Source organism: Bombina bombina, chromosome 1 (assembly GCF_027579735.1).
Source record: "Bombina bombina isolate aBomBom1 chromosome 1, aBomBom1.pri, whole genome shotgun sequence".
Classification (NCBI taxonomy): domain Eukaryota; kingdom Metazoa; phylum Chordata; class Amphibia; order Anura; family Bombinatoridae; genus Bombina; species Bombina bombina.
Genome location: NC_069499.1, coordinates 1,519,839,670 through 1,519,860,405, shown reverse-complemented (window position 1 = coordinate 1,519,860,405; position 20,736 = coordinate 1,519,839,670). Strand labels below are relative to the sequence as shown.

The following is a 20,736-nucleotide window of genomic DNA, read 5'->3' as shown; positions in this document are numbered from 1 at the left end:
CAGCTGCATCAACTTTTTGGTTGGAAAGCTTAGCGCAACAGGAAACAGATTCTGATTTGTCTAGCATTGTCCGCTTGCTTCAACATGCTAATCATTTTATCTGTGATGCTATTTTTGATATCATCAATATTGATGTTAAATCTATGTCTTTAGCTATTTTAGCTAGTAGAGCTTTGTGGCTCAAATATTGGAATGCTGACATTGTATCTAAGTCTAGATTACTATCTCTTTCTTTCCAAGGTAACAATTTATTTGGTTCTCAGTTGGATTCAATTATGTCAACTGTCACTGGGGGGGAGGGAGTTTTTTTTTACCTCAGGATAAAAGATCTAGGGGTAAATCTAAAACTTCTAATCGTTTTTGTTCTTTTCGACAGAATAAGGAACAGAAAGCCAATCCTTCCCCCAAAGAATCTGGTTCCAATTGGAAACCTTCTTCAAGTTGGAATAAATCCAAGCCTTTTAAGAAACCAAAGCCAGCCCCCAAGTCCACATGAAGGTGCGGCCTTCATTCCAGCTCAGCTGGTGGGGGCAGATTAAAATTTTTCCTAAACATTTGGGCAGATTTTGTCCAAAATCAATGGATTCAGAGTATTGTCTCTCAAGGGTATCGAATATGTTTCAGAGTAAGACCTCCTGTGAGAAGATTTTTTTCTCTCACACGTTCCAACAAATCCAGTGAAGGCTCAGGCTTTTCTGAAGTGTGTTTCAGATCAAGAGCTTTCAGGGGTAATCATACCAGTTCCATTTCAGGAATAGTGTCTGGGTTTTTATTCAAATTTAGAGTGCCAACTTTCAAAATGGTGACTATAAGGACTATTCTGCCTTCTCTTCAGCAAGGTCATTATATGTCCACGATAGACTAACAGGATGCATATCTTTATATTCCGATTCATCCCAACCACTATCGGTTTCTGAGATTCTCTTTTCTAGACCAGCATTACCAATTTGTCGCTCTTCCATTTGGCCTAGCGACAGCTCCAAGAATTTTGTAAAAAATTCTTGGTGCCCTACTCTCTGTAATCATAGAACAGGATATTGTGATGTTTCCTTAGTTGGACGATATCTTGGTACTAGCTCAGTCTTTACATTCTGTCTTTACATTCTGCCGAATCTCACACAAATCAACTAATGTTGATGGTTGGAAGATCAAAAAAAGTTCATTGATTCCTCAGACAAGGGTTACCTTTTTAGGTTTTCAAATAGATTCAGTGTCCATGACTCTGTCTCTAACAGACAAGAGACAAATAAAATTGGTTTCAGCTTGTTGAAACCTTCAGGCGGACAAGATACAAACAACCAGTCCGATATATGTAAAAAATGCAATCAGCTGAATACAGATGGAGTGAGTAATCAGCTGAATACAGATGGAGTGAGTAAGCAGTCGCAACACAACACTGTGAAACACAGTGTTGTGTTCCGACTGCTTACTGACCCCCAAAATTTTTAGCGGCTAAACTTTTAAACCAGATTTTAACCTACATCTGTATTCAGCTGATTGCATTTTTTACATATATCGGACTGGTTGTTTGTATCTTGTCCGCCTCTGGTACTCGTATATTTTACAATTCCTGGGACCTAACATAATTCCAAGACCCCATTTTATTGCACATAATCGTCTGGATTGGAATTTTGATATTGATTTTGCCTATATGATACCTCATATAGATTGAGGTCACACTGTATAAGTAGACACTCTGTACTCTTAATATTTAAATAAAACTGTACTACGGAGTTACGCTATGTTGCTTTCCTTCTTTCTCACCCCATGATTGAAATTGACTGAGAGATTCTCCAGAAAGTCTACACCACACTCCAAAGAAGCGCGAACCTTACTGATTGGAACAGAAAAGCCGGGGAAAGAATCTAACAGTGGATCTTCTAAGCTGAGCATCAGACTTACCTCATACGATTGAGGGTGTCTCCTGTAAGTAGGATTTAAAACCTAACAAGGGATACTATAAAGTGTTTATTTTTTCCCAACAAGTGACCGAGATTCGTTTTATCTATTTGAAACTGAACTTTTTTCTTGAAATTATATATATATTTTTTCTTGCTCTGGCTCAAATGACATGAAGGGGTATTGGTCAACAAGGGACTATTGAACTACTCAAAATATTTGCCTTTACCGCCCCTTAAACGCATATATACATATAAGTTTTTACAAAAAACTCACGTTTGAAATTGTTGTGACAACCGAATCCTTTATATCGTCCACTTTTCCTTTTGAACTACACATTGTTCTGGGGCACTAGTTTTTTATCACTTTTTTCACAACAAAACTAGGCATCTGTATAAACTTGTTTTACAATCTGTCTAACAATAGATTTTACAGGGGATTTTAAGGGATGATAAGTTTTTGTATATCAATCTTTTTTTATTTCAACGGCACATTAGATATACAAACTGACACTTTTTTCTTGCCTTCAGTGTGTAAACCTGACTAGACCAGTGTATCAGTATATCTAAGGATACAAAATAACAGACTATACAGGACATTCTGTTGACTTAATAGTCACATTTCCAATTAATAGCAACAAGCTAAGACAACAGGTTTAGCAGTAAAGTGTAATAACTCTTTCTATGTAATACTTAATAGTGACTGATAGTAGTAAGGGATTGTACGTTTGGTCACTCTATATACACATACACAGCAGCTTTACCTCACTATATATCAATATATTTAAGCACCTCCCAGTGGCAGTTGAGAGGTCACTCTCACCTACCACGCAAAAAATTGCTTTTTTTATATAAAAATATATATATAGATAGATACAGACATACACTGGCTAATAATGACAACTCCTACAACTGTATTGGTGAAGGACAGGTCTCTTGTCTAGTTAAATGCATTAAAAAATGTTTTATAATAATAAAACATACCATGTAATACAGCATTTAATGCTTTTTTAAGAGAAAATTAACACATCTACAATGGCTCATTAATTTGCAGACATCTGGTCTTGCCCATTCCGTACCATAACACCCATCAAATTAATTCCAAGATCTTGGAACCCTAAACAAATTCTCCCAAGAGCAGCTATTTTATCTGCATGAGTAGATTTATTTATTAAAGTTATTAATTTTGCATAACTAATTTTAGAGAGCTTTATGTTTAATCTCTGCAAGCCCACAGGACAGGAGCCTCCTTGATATAATGGTCCACTCCAGTCCAAAATAAACTTACCAGCAGCCAGCAAATCGATACACAGTCAGTCACTCTCCTGTGACTCTGGTCTCCTCCTCTCCTCGGTGTTCCAGTGATAGTTCCAACTGTCAAGATTCCAGGGCAGGCATTCCCCACCTACGTCCACCACCACGCGTGTGTATTAGGCAGGCACTGCTCAACTAGACTTAGAGCCGTGGCGGCAGAACCAGAGGGTGCGGGGATATATGACAATGACATACGTCATATCTCCTCTCCCTCATAACTGGCGGCGGCGCCCCTGGTCTGGAGTCTGTCTGGCCCTCCCTTGCCCCCTGGCAATCTTATCGTATCTTTATTATGTGAGTGAGTGTATATATTCAGTGACACTCAGACAGTTTAACCCTTATGCCGCCCGTTGAGCCTGACAGAGGGGAATTTTCACACACAGTGCACAAACAGTGTTTCACACTTATGCCGCTGAGTCTGACAGAGGGGGAAGGCAGGCAGGAGCGGCAGTCGGCAGACTATAATAATAGTCACTGACTGAACTGCCGTCCCCTGTCAAGTGCCGCCTGGGCCGTGGGACCCTGTTGGTCCCATTGATAAGTCGGCCCTGGTTATATTAATATACTTTATAACATTTAAACCTCTAAATGTCTGCCTATTTCTAAAGACTGCTGCTCCATAACTTGTCCTATACTATCTGGCTGATTAACACTCCCTGCTAGCTGCCAACTGGCTGCAAATCTGCAGGGGGCAGCATTGCACAAGCAATTCACGAGAACTACTTGTGAAATTATAAATGCTGACAGCGTATGCTGTCGGCGTTTAACGATGTGCGGCGGACATGATACGCTACATTGTCTGCACTTTAATAAATCGGCCCCTTGGTCTTCTTTGCATACCTTTACTAAATTCTACCACTTTGAGGTTTTTGCTTCTTCTGAGGCAGCTTTTGGTAGAAAGGTGCTCCAAGCAGTTTTTTTCAGTTTGATTAATTTTTTAAATGCATTTGGAAAAATTTAAAAAATAATATATAATCTTATTTATTGGGGTTGTGGATTTATTATCTCAGTGAAAAATCCGTCCCTTCAAATTATTACTTGACTACACAGCTTGGGTATTAGTTCCCAGGTTTAATAAATTGTGGACTCTCAACCACTTGTATGAAAGATAACATAATTTATGCTATAAATTAATTTCTTTTGTGGTGGTGAGAATCCACGAGACCCCACCCTGACTGAGGTAAATGTGAGGCGGAGGGGTATCTTGAGTTCTTGGGGTTCTGGAATCTTTGCCTCCTCCTAGAGGCAGAGAAGGAAATTTCCAGGAGTAATGGATTGTGGACTCTCACCACCATAATTTTTTTTTTATATGGTAAGCATAAATTATGGGGGGGGTTAACTTTATTGAAATGTGACAAAATTATTTTATCTTGAGCAGTTACATGTTTTTGACATTTTAGGTATATCCATAAATTGAATGGCCTGCTAAATTTATGGCCAATGGGTTAATGGCAAATTAAAACTGTCACTTAACCCTTTGAGTGCTAACAATGGCTCTGAGCCATCGCAAATTGTTCCAGTCAGGTGCTGACGACAGCTCAGAGCCATCGCTAGCACTCACCCACCTTGAGGGCAATCTTGGGGCTTCCACTGACTTCCACCCCGGCGATCTGGCCTATATAATGATAGGCATCGCCGGGGCTTCACGTTTGGCGCGGTGATGTCACGCACAATCACATCACAGTGCATCTTTATTTAAAGTTGACAATGGACAAGTATAGGGAGATGGGGTCATGCTGCTTAGAAGCCTGTCTCTCATGTATCTTAGCAGCTACAGACCCCAAAGACCCATCGTTGGAAAGGTAATCACCTATCCTTTCAGTATAAGTCTTGAGGATCTGGAAAAAAGTTAAAAAGTTAAAATTAAATATAATTAAAAAAAGTTATAATAAAAAAACTCAAAACCAGCTTTGCACTCAGGTAGGAAATGGCTTAGCAGCTCCAAAGGGTTAACGTGATGTTTAAAAATAAACCTAAAACTTCTAAAATCAGACTCATCACTGATAAAGTTTGTTTTTGACAAATAAGAAAAATTAGATATTTTCTAAAACTTTCCCTAACAAGTTAAATAGACATTTATAAACATATTTTCAATGTTCTCCATTTAGCTAATAAAAACTTACAGAACAGCATGTTTTTCATCTTTTGTCAATAATCTTCAGACAAGTCTTCTGTTCAAGTTCTAGTGTAATCAGACTGTCATTTGCAGCAACTAATGTGAAGAGAATCTATTGTGGTAACAAGGGTCAGATTGAACTACACTGATCTATCCAATATCTCACATTTAAATGGTTGTGACAGCAGATAGAAGCCACATGGAAATTCAATAAATGTACTACAGGAGTGTTTGTTCAATATTCATCTGAAACTGGCCTTTTACAATTTATTTTTAATAATTGAAAATGTTAAAGGGACTTGAAGTTTGTTTTTTCTTTGTTGTCTCTAAAAATATATTTTAAAAATGATTATTTTTTCTAACAAAACTGATTTATTTTTTTCCGTTTGTTGAAGTGTCTCTCTGTCCATCCATATGGTGGTAGAAATTGTCTAAAGTCGCCAGTGAGCCACGGATAACTAAGTATATTGTGAACTTCCTGTTTCGATATCCGTGTAAATGGCATTAACTTTTTTCTTATATATATTTTGGTCTAAACAGTGGCACATCCATGTTTTATTACTGCGCTGAATCATTGTAAGGGAACATGTAGCTTTCTAGAAGCATTTATATAAATTTAAAATGCACTACTCGGAATTTTCAATTTGACTTTTATATCTTTTTAGAAACTTGTTGGGAAGCTCCTGCAAATAATCTAATTTCAAGTACAAAACCTACATTAGCCAGACGACTTTTTTGTTTATTGAAGCTTGCTGTCCCAAGTAATGGAGACAAATATGTGGCTTAAAGAAATTTCATGAGAAATCCACAGCAAGGACAAGGATGAGAAAAGTTAAGAGTGGGACACTAATAAAATCATGAGACGAGGAAACAAAGAATGAGACATTCACTGGAATAGAGTAAGAGTCAGAGAGAAGGCCAGTCGTCTCAGGATTATAGAAAAGACAAAGAAAAGAAGAGCGCCACCTAGTGTAGCCAATCCATGTACTGACTGACTTGTTACAATATAGACAAAGATGTTATACTCACAATATAACTTTTTTATTCTTCTTTGGCAGCTTTTGGTAGGATAGTCCTTCAGGTATTTGTTTCTGGACAATTCATATTGTTGTGTATATATTTTTTCAGAAAGAAAAAAAGTGTTTGTTTTAAAAAAACAAACAAAAAACACATAAAGCAAAACAACAAACTAATCTTTGAGTAATCATTTTGTCCTTCTCCACCACTTGGGTATTAGTTTCTCAGGAGTAATAAATTGTGGACTCTCACCACCTTTATGAAAGAAAATATAATTGTATGCTTACCAGATAAATTCTTTCATGTTGATGAGAGTCCACGATACCTGTCTTTGTTTTTTATATTTTGATTATATATTTTTTTCTGGTGGCAGTTCAAGTATGCACCTCTTTTTCCCTGCTATTTTTTTTCTTGCTTTTATTCCTTCCTACCTTTTTTTCTTGCTCGGCTATACGTCAGTTTCCAGTAAGGTGTGAGGGGTTTTTAAGGGTTCTGGGAGTTTTGGGAATCTTTGCATCCTCCTAGTGGTGAGGAGTATAATTCCCAGGAGTAATGGTTCGTGGACACCATAAAATAAATTAATTTATCTCATAAATTTTATATTTTTTTTAATTATTGTCTTTTAGGAAGCAAAAGCTGCTATTGAGGAAACCAGATCACTTCGGAGCAGAATCCAGTTGGCAGAAGCAGTACAGAAGCAGGCTCGTGCCGTAGAGATGGACTATGAAGAAGTCATCCGTTTGTTAGAGGCTGAACTTACAGAGCTAAAATCTCAACTTTCTGGTCACTCCAGCCAAAATAAAGTAAGCAAGCGTTTTATTCCAGTTACTATGGTTCCCGTTCTGCTGTCATTGGACCTGTGTATTTTCTTCCTTTTTAACTGCTCCTCCAAAGTAGGTCACTGTTTCTTGTGTTATTCTGTATTTGAAGTGATCTGCAGTGGAGAGGACAATGCGCATGTTATGACCCTTCTTTACAAAGTATGTGTTTAAGATGAGAAATGTATAGCTTATACGGAATCTAGCTCTTGCACGAATCATCACTATACTTACTTTTAATAGCGAAGGTTGGCATTTTTGAAAGTTTGAATGATGCATATTGTCAGAGAAATAAAACAGTGAACACAATACCCGTTTGGGGAGATATTTATAAATATTTTACAGCAAGCAGAAATATTGTGAACATTTTCAAAATGTATGTACAATGTATTATTGTTACTATTCATTATAAATAATCTGACCTTAAAGGGACATTAAACACTAAGTAAATGCCGTATAGAATGATGCAGTTGTTCTGTTGAGAACTCCAATTCGTTGAAAACTCCAATCTGACGTCACTTCCGTCTTCTATGTTAATATCTGTTTTGCCTCTGTCTGGGGGCGCACCGCCGATCCTCTGGCATACACCCCAAGTAAACCTTGGGGAATGAGATTTACAAAGAGGGCTTCGCCCCCCTTGAACCTCACAGGCGGAGGCAAAATAGATAGTGTAGATAGGCGATTACAGTGCCCATCTGATTGGTTGCGAGTCCTGTCACTTACTGGATACGGAAGTGACGTCAGATTGGAGTTTTCTGAGAATAACATGTAGATGTATATGTTAAATTTTCATTAGCTGTTTGAATATTGACAAAATAAGTGTAAAGTTTTAGTGTCTATAAAACAATGGGAGCTGCCATGTTGTAACTAAGGTTACCTTCTCTGCTGTGGCCAATTAGGGACAGTTATAAATAGGTCACTAGAGTGTGCAGCCAATGGTTGTGTGGAATATAACAGTGTTTTGCACTTCTACCTCTAACAGGAAATGAAAAGCTCACAATTTTAGAATAAAAATAAATAATGAAAGTGTATTGCAGAGTTTTTATATATATATATATATATATATATATATATATATATATATATATATATATATATATATATATATATATAAGATTTATCATTTTATATTACCATCTCAAAGTGTTTAATGCCCATTTAAAAGCCACAATAATCTTTTAATCATATGCATTTGATCTACTTTTGAATTCCCTAGTTTTATTTATACTGCTATTTTATTAAAATACATGAAATCAAGATTTTTTCTTTCAGGGGTTAGAGTGTACTAATTTAGAAAACATTTATAAAATGTTCTTTGCTGTTTTGGTATCCTTTGTTGAAAAGCAAGTAGGTATGCTCAGGTGAGTGTATATCTGCAGAACTATATGGCAACAGTTTAACATTGTTATAGTTTGCGAGAACCATCAAGTGCTCAAAAGCATTATTGCAAAACTGCTGCTATATAGTTCGCCAGACACATGCACAATACCTAGCTAGGTATTCTCTTCAACAAAGAATACCATAAGAAAGTGAATCTTTTAACAGAAATAAATAGAAACTTTTATAAAATGTTATACTTTATCTAAAACACACAAGGAAAGTTTTGGATTTCATATCCCTTTAATTTATATCAGAATATCCATGAGGTAAAGGAAGTGGCTATAAGTACCCAAAATTCATTTTCTTGCTTCAAAGTAATGGCATGAACATACAGCAAACAGTCACATCAGAAATAAAACACAATGGGCTAGATTACAAGTTTCACGCTATTAAGTACTTTAGCTCGAGTTATAACACCGCCAGTAGTAAAGATTTACCACACATTACAAGTTGAAATTAAAACGTTTGCATGCAAGCAAAATCTGACATGCGCTAACCAAAGGAATTTTTCTAGACATAGGCTTTAATGGTGAGCAAAGAAGAAAAAAAACTTGCACTTATTGCTTCTCCACTAACCCAACAGGAGTTATTAATATTTCGCATTCCAATGTTCTCCACATACAGGAAAATGTTTACTTTATATATATTTCCTTCCTAAGATAGGGAGAGTCCACGTTTAATTCCTTACTGTTGGGAAATACAACATCTGGCCACCAGGAGGAGGCAAAGACACCCCAGCCAAATTAAATATCACTCCCACTTCCTCATTACCCCAGTCATTCTTTGCCTTTTGTCACGTTAGGAGGTGGAAGAGAAATGTCAGAAGTTTCAGAGAGTCCTGAAAAAGGGTACTGGAGTTTTAAGTAGTCATGTCAACCTCTCAGTGAGAGTATTGATGAAAGTTAAAGTCTGGAGATGCAGGGAAAGTTTTTCTGTGAAACCTCCCAGACTACTGCTAACAGGTCCTAAGCAATCAGTGTTGATGAGTTTCACTGCCTGCTTTCTCTCACTCAAGTCCATGTCAGGAGCGCTGCTAAAAGACTGTCACACTTGAGAGGCTGTGTTCTGTTCCACAGCATGGATCCTGGAGGTAAGACTGTTTCCATTTTTACACATAAAACGATATAACAGGGTCACAGTTTGGATCCTTTATACCTTGATAGGATTCAGGGTTAATATCCTCTGAAGGGGGTTTGTTGAACAGTTAGGTTTAATTAATCAGTGTATTAATTATTTACATGCTGCTTTGTGTGATTTTTTCCTGGGCTGATAGACTGTGTGTTTTTGGCTGGAACAAACAGGTTTCAAACAGGTTTCAAACAGGTTTCACTTTTAAGTTTCATGTTTTTGAAAGTGTTGCACAGCTCGTATTACTTGCTGTACTTGTAATAGCAGGGAAAATACTGGCTTGCACTCCATGTGACCGAGTGTTGGCTATGTTCATTTCCTCCATTCCGACTGAGACTTGAACCTGAGGAGAGCGTTTCCTCTGTTAACTATTTGGGTCTAGGAGGTGGTGAGTGCCCCAGCCATTGGGAGTATAAAGGTGCAGTTTTCTATCATAAAAAAACATTTTTATTTGTGGTGTTCTGTGGGTATAACCTGAGCTATGGAGGACTCTGACATGTTAGAAGGTACTGCTTCTGTACTAAATCATACCTGTTTATAATGTGAGGAGGTCGTGGTTTTCCCACCAACTCGAATTATGTTCCACATGCCTTAACACCGTTATGAAGTCTCCGAAAGGAGACAATCCTGCTAAGGCTCTTAATCCCTCTGAGCCGTCTACCTCTCAGGACTCGGCATCCTGTGAGATTACTACCCTTGCTACATTATCCACTCCACATGCAGTTGCCCGTAGCACATCTAATCCTCCATCTGGAGGGGGCCTTCTTCCTGTAGACTTTGCCGCGCAGTTACAAACATCGATGTCTGCGGCTCTCAGTGCATTACCTCGCTCTAACAAACGCAACAGAAAGGTTAAACATAGCTCTCCTGACCCGGAGTCATCTAAATATTTATCAGATTTAGCTATTATGTCCCAGTTAACCTCTGTAGCTTCAGAGGGTGAACGTTTTGGGTCGTAGTCCTTAGCGTCTAAGCCTCCTGCTGCAGAGGAACCGTCCTTTAGATTTAAAAGTGAGCACTTGCGTTTTTTATTAAAGGAGGTTCTCTCTACGTAAGAGGTTCTAGAGGCTGCGCTGCCTAAACAACCTATGATACCTAGATTAGACAGAGTTTACGAAGACAGGAAAGTTCCTTTGACTTTTCCTTTGCCGGTTAAGATGGCGAACATTATTAATAGCGATGGGGAAAGAATTGGTTCTTCCTTTCCCCCCTTGTCTACTTTTAAAAAGTTGATCCCGGTCCCGGACTCTCAACTGAATATGTGGGGCTCCATTCCTAAGGTGGGTGGTGCTATCTCGAAGCTTGCTAAATGTACTACTATACCTCTTAAAGGATAGTTCTTAGTTCAGAGAGCCGATGGATAAGAAAATGGAAACCTTTCTGAGAAAGATGTTTCAACATACAGGATTTTTGTTTCAGTTGCCACGGTTGCCGGAGCGGCTACCTACTGGTGCGACTCTTTGTCGGAACTCAATGAGGTGGCGTCTCCCCTCGAGCATAATCAAGACAGAATTAAATCTCTGAGAATTGCTAATTATTTTATCTGTGATGCGAACATGCTAATTATTCGCTAACATGCAAAGGCCTCTGGCTTTGCGGTCCTAGCCCGCCGGGCGCTCTAGTCGAAGTCTTGGTCTGCGGATATGACTTCTAAATCCAGACACCTTTCTCTTCCCTTCAAGGAAAATATTTTATTTGGTCCAGGCCTGGACTCCCATTATTTCTACGGTTACCAGAGGCAAGGGTGCCTTCCTACCGCAAGATAAGAAGAACAAGTCTAAGGGACAGTCTTCTAATTTTCGTTCCTTTTGTTCTGACAAATCCCAACGACAACAATCCTCCTCCAAGCCCAAGCAACCCAAGAGTACTTGGAAGCCAGCTCAGTCCTGAAATAAATTCAAGCAGAATAAGAAGCCTGCCGAAAACAAATCGTCATGAAGGGATCGGATCGTGTAGGAAGCAGACTGTCTCTCTTTTTTCAGACGCCTGGTTCAAGGACGTACAGGATCCTTGGGTCCTGGAGGTGGAATCTCAGGGATACAAGATAGGCTTCAAATCTCATCCGCCAAAGGGGCAGATTCCTTCTTTTGAATCTGTCTTACCAGACCAGAAAAGAGGGATGCCTAACAGACCATAGAACGGTGAAAGCTAACTTTGGCATGTCTTGCCCTCCGGACCTCCTTGAGTCCCTCTGTGGCTCAGTGTATGGAGGTAATTGGTTTCATGGTGTCCTGCATGGACATCATATATTTTGCCAGGTTCCGTCTCAGATCTTTACAACTGTGCAAGCTAAGGCAGTGGAACGACGATCATTCAGATCTGTCTCAACAGATTGTATTAGACAGCCGGTCGAGAGAATCGCTCTCTTGGTGGCTCTGTCCAGATCATCTGTCCCAAGGGACATGCTTCTTAAGACCATCCTAGGAGATTGTGACTACAGGCGGAAACCTATCCAGATGGGGAGCTGTTTGGGGTGCAGGAAGGCACAGGAGTTGTGGACTCAGGAGGAGTCCTCCCTCCCGATCAATATTTTGGAACTACGGGCAATCTTCAAGGCCTTGAAGGCTTGGCCACTTCTGGGTTTGCCCCAGTTTATCAGATTCCAATCAGACAATATTACCTCTGGGGCTTACATCAACCATCAGTGGGCAACGAGAAGTTCCTTGGCGATGAAGGAAGTATTTCAGATTCTGGAGTGGGCAGAGTTTGCTGTCAGTGATTCACATTCCGGGTGTGGACAACTGGGAGGCGGATTTTCTCAGCAGGCAATCCTTCCATCCAGGGTAATGGTCTCTCCATCCCGAGGTGTTTGCAGAGATATGCAGCAAATGGGAGACGCCGGAGATAGATCTCATAGCGTCCAGTCTCAATACCAAGCTACCCAGGCACGTGTTGAGATCAAGGGATCCCCAAACGGATCTAGTTGATGCACTAGCAGTGCCCTGGAGGTTCAAACTCATATCTTGTCCCTCCATTACCGCTTCTTCCTCGAGTGGTGGCCCGTATCAAGCAGGAGCAGGTATCAGTAATCCTGATTGCTCCATCGTGGCCGCAAATCTAGCGGGGATGTCCTCATCTCCTCCGTGGAAGTTACCTTGTCGCAGAGACCTGCTGATACAAGGTCCACTTGTTCATCAAAATCTAGATTCTCTGAGGCTGACTGCGTGTAGATTGAACGCTTAGCCAACAGAGGTTTCTCTGAGAGTGTCATTGATACTCTTATTCAAGCTCGTAAACCAGTTACTCAGCGTATCTACCACAAGGTGTGGAGGACCTACTTATTCTGGTATGAAGAGCGTGGTTTTTCCTGGCACAGAGTTAAGGTTGCCAGAATCTTATCTTTTCTCCAGGATGGGCTGGAGAAGGGCCTTTCTGCTAGTTCCCTGAGGGGACAGATTTTGGCCCTGTCGGTTTTCTTGCACAAGAGACTGGCTGAGCTTCCAGACATGCAGTCCTTTGTTAAGGCTCTGATTAGGATCAGACCTGTGTTTAGATCTGGGGCTCCTCCTTGGAGCCTAAATCTTGTTCTTCGGATTTTGCAACAGGTTCTGTTTGAGCCTCTGCATTCTGTTGATATTAAATTGTTATCTTGAAAGGTTCTCTTTTTATTGGCTATTGCCTCTGCGCGCAGAGTTTCTGAGTTCTCTGCTTTGCAATTTGAGCCCTCTTATCTGATTTTTCATGCAGATAAGGGGGTACGTACTAAATTAAGTTTTCTTCCTAAGGTTGTGTCAGATTGCAACATCAATCAGGAGATTGTGGTTCCTTCCTTGTGTCCTAATCCTTCTTCATCGAAGGAACACTTACTGCACAATTTGGATGTGGTTCGCACATTGAAGTTCTATCTTCAGGCTACTAAGGAGTTTAGACAATCTTCCTCTGTGTTTGTTGTCTATTCAGGGCTGAAGCAGCTTTCGGGAGAAAAGTTTTGCAGGCTGTGGTGCCCTCAGAATAGGGTCCGCCTCTTCCTTTTTGTTCCCTCCCGTTATTCATTCAGTGTCCTCTGGAGCTTGGGTATAGTTTTTTTCAACAATAAGGAATGAAGCTGTGGACTCTCTCCCTATTTTAGGAAAGAAGACATAATTCATGCTTTCCCGATAAATTCCTTTCCTTCCTGATAGGGAGAGTCCACGGCCCCCGCCCGTTTTTTCTTGTCTATGGGCGTTCTCGTATTATTTATTTTATTCTTCTGGCACCATTTATACCCTAATGTTTCTCCTACTTTTCCTTGTTCCCTCGACAGAATGACTGGGGTAATGAGGGAGTGGAAGAAATATTTAAGCCTTTGGGTGGGGGTGGGGGGGTCTTTGCCTCCTCCTGATGGCCAGGTGTTGTATTTCCCAACTGTAAGGAATGAAGCTGTGGACTCTCCCTATCCGGAAGGAAAGGAATTTATCTGGTAAGCATAAATTATGATATATATATATATATATATATATATATATATATATATATATATATATACATTTTACATTAACTTCAGATACATATAGAAATATATATTTAATAATAAAAATCACATTCGTTTCTATAAGACGAACATTGGAATGCATAATAAGCATAACGCACTTCAGGTTTGCACGCTTTAGATCTAATGCAGTGTTGGGTTGACGCACACTCAGAGTTATCTTAAGGCGCATTATGTACATATTATATATAAAATATTGATGAAAATATTAAGTTATTATAGATAATATTCTGTGGATATTTTAGTACATTTATAATAATTATGACATTAAAGGGACATTAAACACTTTGAGATTGTAATATAAAATGATAAATCGTATATATTAAACAAACTGTAATATACTTTTATTATTTATTTTGTCCCCTTCTGTAATTCCATTCTGAAATTTTGAGCTTTTCAGTGCCTGTTATAAATGGAATTGCAGAACACTGTTATATTCCACACAGCCATTGGCTGCATATTCTAGTGACCTATTTATAACTGTCTCTAATTGGCCACAGCAGAGTAATTAACCTAAGTTACAACATGGCAGCTCCCACTGTTTTATACACACTAAAACTTGACACTTTTTTTGACAAAATTTAACCCGCTAATGAAACAATAAAAAATACATCTACATGTTATTCTCAGACTAATCTTTTCTTTGAAGGCATCATTCAATCTAGCATTTATTTAGCATTTAATGTCCCTTTAATTATTAATATGTTTCAATACTTTATATTTAATAAATGCATAATGCACCTCAAGATAACCGATGTCGAGTTAGCACAAACAATTAGTGTACTTCTGTTGGGCTTATGTGCGCAAGCCCGACAGAAATACATTAGCGTGCCACTTGTAATCTAGTCGATATTAATTTAATCAAATCATTAGACGATCTCTTTTTTAATCAATATTATGATGTAATAAATCTAACTGTAGTTGATAAACAAGACATTTATTATAACCATTTTAATGATTTCAGTGTGGATTTATTTCACTCCCCTGTGCTAGAGCTGTTTTTAGTTGTTTGGCGTGTAATATCCGCAGCTTACTACCAAAAATCGATGCACTGCAAGCTTGGTGTTTACAATACAAGCCCCAAATCATTGTGATCTCTGAATCGTGGCTAACTGCAAAAATACCTGACTCTGCCATTGCAATACATTGGTATTCATGCCATAGAATTGACAGAGCAAAGAGAGGAGGCGGCATTGTAATTTATGTTGACAATTCCACAAAGTTTACCCCCATACAAAAATCTAGCTCTCCTGCCACCTTTGATTTCCTTTCTGGCACAATTGAGATCCCGTGCAGTAAATCAATCATTGTTGCAGGAATCTACCGCCCACCTAGCTCCCCTGTGCATTCTATTTCGAACATAGCACGTCTCCTTAGTGAATCCATAGCTCAAAACCCAAAAAGCTAAATTTTGGATTTTGGAGATTTTAATATTGATTGTCTGAATCCAAAAAATAACAGTTGTCGCTCGCTGTTAAAATCTTTGCAGCTAACGCAATTAATCTCCTCCCCAACTCGCATAAACATCAAAAGCCATAATTATACCCTGCTCGACTGGATTCTCTCCACTTCTCCCGACCGAATCCAGGAGGCAGGTGTTCTCCCTAACAATTTCAGTGACCACTGCTTAGTGTACTGCGTGCACAACATAAAGGCAACTAAATCCTCTCCCAAGGTTAAAATCACCAGGTCCTTCAAAAAATGTAATATTCAATCATTTCTAAATGACATCAAGAACCTCCCCTGGCACAGATTAAACCTAATCCCAGATCTATATTCTGCAGTTGAATTCTTTCAGTCTGAACTCCTACAAGTTTGGAATTTACATCCCCCGCTGCGTAAGGTGAGAGTAAAAGGAGCACACTTGAATTGGATCACAGCTGACCTCATTCAAATGTACCAGTTTCGGGATTCATTGTGGTCAAAGTTCAAGCATACTGGCTCTATGAATGATCACTGTGTATATAGACAATGGCGAAATATATGCACTAAACAAAATTGGCCAAGGCCCAATATTTTTGGGAAAATATGAACAATAACATATCTAACCCTAGAAAGTTTTGGAAACTGATAAATAACTTACAAAATCCACCAATCCACTCCCAACCCTCCACTGTCAATGTGTATAACCAAAACCCGCAACTCCCTTTAGAAGTAGCAAATGCCTTTAACAATTATTTTGTCGGATGCTCCACCACCCTGATTGACAAACTAATAAATGGCACGCATCCTGAAACTACAAATGTGGATCAGGCCCCACTAAAACAGCAAAGACCCAATATAGAGAAGTTCAATTTCTTTCATGTAATTAGCAAGAGTCCATGAGCTAGTGACGTATGGGATATACATTCCTACCAGGAGGGGCAAAGTTTCCCAAACCTCAAAATGCCTATAAATACACCCCTCACCACACCCACAATTCAGTTTTACAAACTTTGCCTCCGATGGAGGTGGTGAAGTAAGTTTGTGCTAGATTCTACGTTGATATGCGCTCCGCAGCAAGTTGGAGCCCGGTTTTCCTCTCAGCGTGCAGTGAATGTCAGAGGGATGTGAGGAGAGTATTGCCTATTTGAATGCAGTGATCTCCTTCTAAGGGGTCTATTTCATAGGTTCTCTGTTATCGGTCGTAGAGATTCATCTCTTACCTCCCTTTTCAGATCGACGATATACTCTTATATATACCATTACCTCTGCTGATTCTCGTTTCAGTACTGGTTTGGCTATCTGCTATATGTAGATGAGTGTCCTGGGGTAAGTAAGTCTTATTTTCTGTGACACTCCAAGCTATGGTTAGGCACTTTGTTTATAAAGTTCTAAATATATGTATTCAAACATTTATTTGCCTTGACTCAGAATGTTCAACTTTCCTTATTTTCAGACAGTCAGTTTCATATTTGGGATAATGCATTTTGATTTGACCATTTTTTCTTACCTTAAAATTTGACTTTTTCCCTGTGGGCTGTTAGGCTCGCGGGGGCTGAAAATGCTTCATTTATTGCGTCATTCTTGGCGCGGACTTTTTTGGCACAAAAATTCTATTTCCGTTTCCGGCGTCATACGTGTCGCCGGAAGTTGCGTCATTTTTTGACGTTATTTTGCGCCAAAAATGTCGGCGTTCCGGATGTGGCGTCATTTTTGGCGCCAAAAAGCATTTAGGCGCCAAATAATGTGGGCGTCTTATTTGGCGCGAAAAAATATGGGCGTCGCTTTTGTCTCCACATTATTTTTCATTGCTTCTGGTTGCTAGAAGCTTGTTCTTTGGCATTTTTTCCCATTCCTGAAACTGTCATTTAAGGAATTTGATCAATTTTGCTTTATATGTTGTTTTTTCTCTTACATATTGCAAGATGTCTCACGTTGCATCTGAGCCAGAAGATACTACAGGAAAATCGCTGTCAAGTGCTGAATCTACCAAAGCTAAGTGTATCTGCTGTAAACTTTTGGTAGCTATTTCTCCAGCTGTTGTTTGTATTGATTGTCATGACAAACTTGTTAAAGCAGATAATATTTCCTTTAGTAAAGTACCATTGCCTGTTGCAGTTCCCTCAACATCTATGGTGCAGAATGTTCCTGATAATATAAGAGATTTTGTTTCTGAATCCATAAAGAAGGCTATGTCTGTTATTTCTCCTTCTAGTAAACGTAAAAAATCTTTTAAAACTTCTCTCCCTACAGATGAATTTTTAAATGAACATCATCATTCTGAATCTGATGACTCCTCTGGTTCAGAGGATTCTGTCTCTGAGGTTGATGCTGATAAATCTTCATATTTATTTAAAATGGAATTTATTCGTTCTTTACTTAAAGAAGTTCTAATTGCTTTAGAAATAGAGGATTCTGGTCCTCTTGATACTAATTCTAAACGTTTAGATAAGGTATTTAAAGCTCCTGTGGTTTTTCCAGAAGTTTTTCCTGTTCCTAATGCTATTTCTGCAGTAATTTCCAAAGAATGGGATAAATTGGGTAATTCATTTACTCCTTCTAAACGTTTTAAGCATTTATATCCTGTGCCGTCTGACAGATTAGAATTTTGGGACAAAATCCCTAAAATTGATGGGGCTATTTCTACCCTTGCTAAAAATCTAAAGGTAAAAGCAGAGCTAATAATCGTTTTCGTTCCTTTCGTTTCAACAAAGAACAAAAGCCTGATCCTTCATCCTCAGGAGCAGTTTCAGTTTGGAAACCATCTCCAGTCTGGAATAAATCCAAGCCAGCTAGAAAGGCAAAGCCTGCTTCTAAGTCCACATGAAGGTGCGGCCCTCATTCCAGCTCAGCTGGTAGGGGGCAGGTTACGTTTTTTCAAGGAAATTTGGATCAATTCTGTTCACAATCTTTGGATTCAGAACATTGTTTCAGAAGGGTACAGAATTGGTTTCAAGATAAGACCTCCTGCAAAGAGATTTTTTCTTTCCCGTGTCCCAGTAAATCCAGTAAAAGCTCAAGCATTTCTGAAATGTGTTTCAGATCTAGAGTTGACTGGAGTAATTATGCCAGTTCCAGTTCAGGAACAGGGGATGGGGTTTTATTCAAATCTCTTCATTGTACCAAAGAAGGAGAATTCCTTCAGACCAGTTCTGGATCTAAAAATATTGAATCGTTATGTAAGGATACCAACGTTCAAAATGGTAACTATAAGGACTATCTTGCCTTTTGTTCTGCAAGGGAATTATATGTCCACAATAGATTTACAGGATGCATATCTGCATATTCCGATTCATCCAGATCATTTTCAGTTCCTGAGATTCTCTTTTCTGGACAAGCATTACCAGTTTGTGGCTCTGCCGTTTGGCCTAGCTACAGCTCCAAGAATTTTTACAAAGGTTCTCGGTGCCCTTCTGTCTGTAATCAGAGAACAGGGTATTGTGGTATTTCCTTATTTGGACGATATCTTGGTACTTGCTCAGTCTTTACATTTAGCAGAATCTCATACGAATCGACTTGTGTTGTTTCTTCAAGATCATGGTTGGAGGATCAATTTACCAAAAAGTTCTTTGATTCCTCAGACAAGGGTAACCTTTCTGGGTTTCCAGATGGATTCAGTGTCCATGACTCTGTCTTTAACAGACAAGAGACGTCTAAAATTGATTGCAGCTTGTCGAAACCTTCAGTCACAATCATTCCCTTCGGTAGCCTTATGCATGGAAATTCTAGGTCTTATGACTGCTGCATCGGACGCGATCCCCTTTGCTCGTTTTCACATGCGACCTCTTCAGCTCTGTATGCTGAAGCAATGGTGCAAGGATTACACGAAGATATCTCAAACAATATCTTTGAAACCGATTGTTCGGCACTCTCTAACATGGTGGACAGATCACCATCGTTTAATTCAGGGGGCTTCTTTTGTGCTTCCGACCTGGACTGTAATTTCAACAGATGCAAGTCTCACGGGTTGGGGAGCTGTGTGGGGATCTCTGACGGCACAGGGAGTTTGGGAATCTCAGGAGGTGAGATTACCTATCAATATCTTGGAACTCCGTGCAATTTTCAGAGCTCTTCAGTTTTGGCCTCTTCTGAAGAGAGAATCGTTCATTTGTTTTCAGACAGACAATGTCACAACTGTGGCATACATCAATCATCAAGGAGGGACTCACAGTCCTCTGGCTATGAAAGAAGTATCTCGAATTTTGGTTTGGGCGGAATCCAGCTCCTGTCTAATCTCTGCGGTTCATATCCCAGGTATAGACAATTGGGAAGCGGATTATCTAAGTCGCCAAACGTTGCATCCGGGCGAATGGTCTCTTCACCCAGAGGTATTTCTTCAGATTGTTCAAATGTGGGAACTTCCAGAAATAGATCTGATGGCGTCCCATCTAAACAAGAAACTTCCCAGGTATCTGTCCAGATCCCGGGATCCTCAGGCGGAGGCAGTGGATGCATTATCACTTCCTTGGAAGTATCATCCTGCCTATATCTTTCCGCCTCTAGTTCTTCTTCCAAGAGTGATCTCCAAGATTCTGAAGGAATGCTCGTTTGTTCTGCTGGTAGCTCCAGCATGGCCTCACAGGTTTTGGTATGCGGATCTTGTCCGGATGGCCTCTTGCCAACCGTGGACTCTTCCGTTAAGACCAGACCTTCTGTCACAAGGTCCTTTTTTCCATCAGGATCTGAAATCCTTAAATTTAAAGGTATGGAGATTGAACGCTTGTTTCTTGGTCAAAGAGGTTTCTCTGACTCCGTGATTAATACTATGTTACAGGCTCGTAAATCTGTATCTCGAGAGATATATTATAGAGTCTGGAAGACTTATATTTCTTGGTGTCTTTCTCATCATTTTTCTTGGCATTCTTTTAGAATACCGAGAATTTTACAGTTTCTTCAGGATGGTTTAGATAAGGGTTTGTCTGCAAGTTCTTTGAAAGGACAAATCTCTGCTCTTTCTGTCCTTTTTCACAGAAAGATTGCTATTCTTCCTGATATTCATTGTTTTGTACAAGCTTTGGTTCGTATAAAACCTGTCATTAAGTCAATTTCTCCTCCTTGGAGTTTGAATTTGGTTCTGGGAGCTCTTCAAGCTCCTCCGTTTGAACCTATGCATTCATTGGACATTAAATTACTTTCTTGGAAAGTTTTGTTCCTTTTGGCCATCTCTTCTGCCAG

The 20,736-nt window shown here is 39.4% G+C and overlaps 1 protein-coding gene across 1 annotated transcript in view; it reads left to right on the top strand.

The window, feature by feature from the left end:
* Window positions 1–20,736, top strand: part of STXBP4 (syntaxin binding protein 4) — a 736,191-nt gene that overhangs the window by 299,018 nt on the left and 416,437 nt on the right. The window contains exon 11 of the mRNA XM_053721597.1: window positions 6,972–7,148. Within this exon, the coding sequence (XP_053577572.1) occupies window positions 6,972–7,148 (177 nt within the window). The remainder of the gene's footprint in view (window positions 1–6,971; window positions 7,149–20,736) is intronic.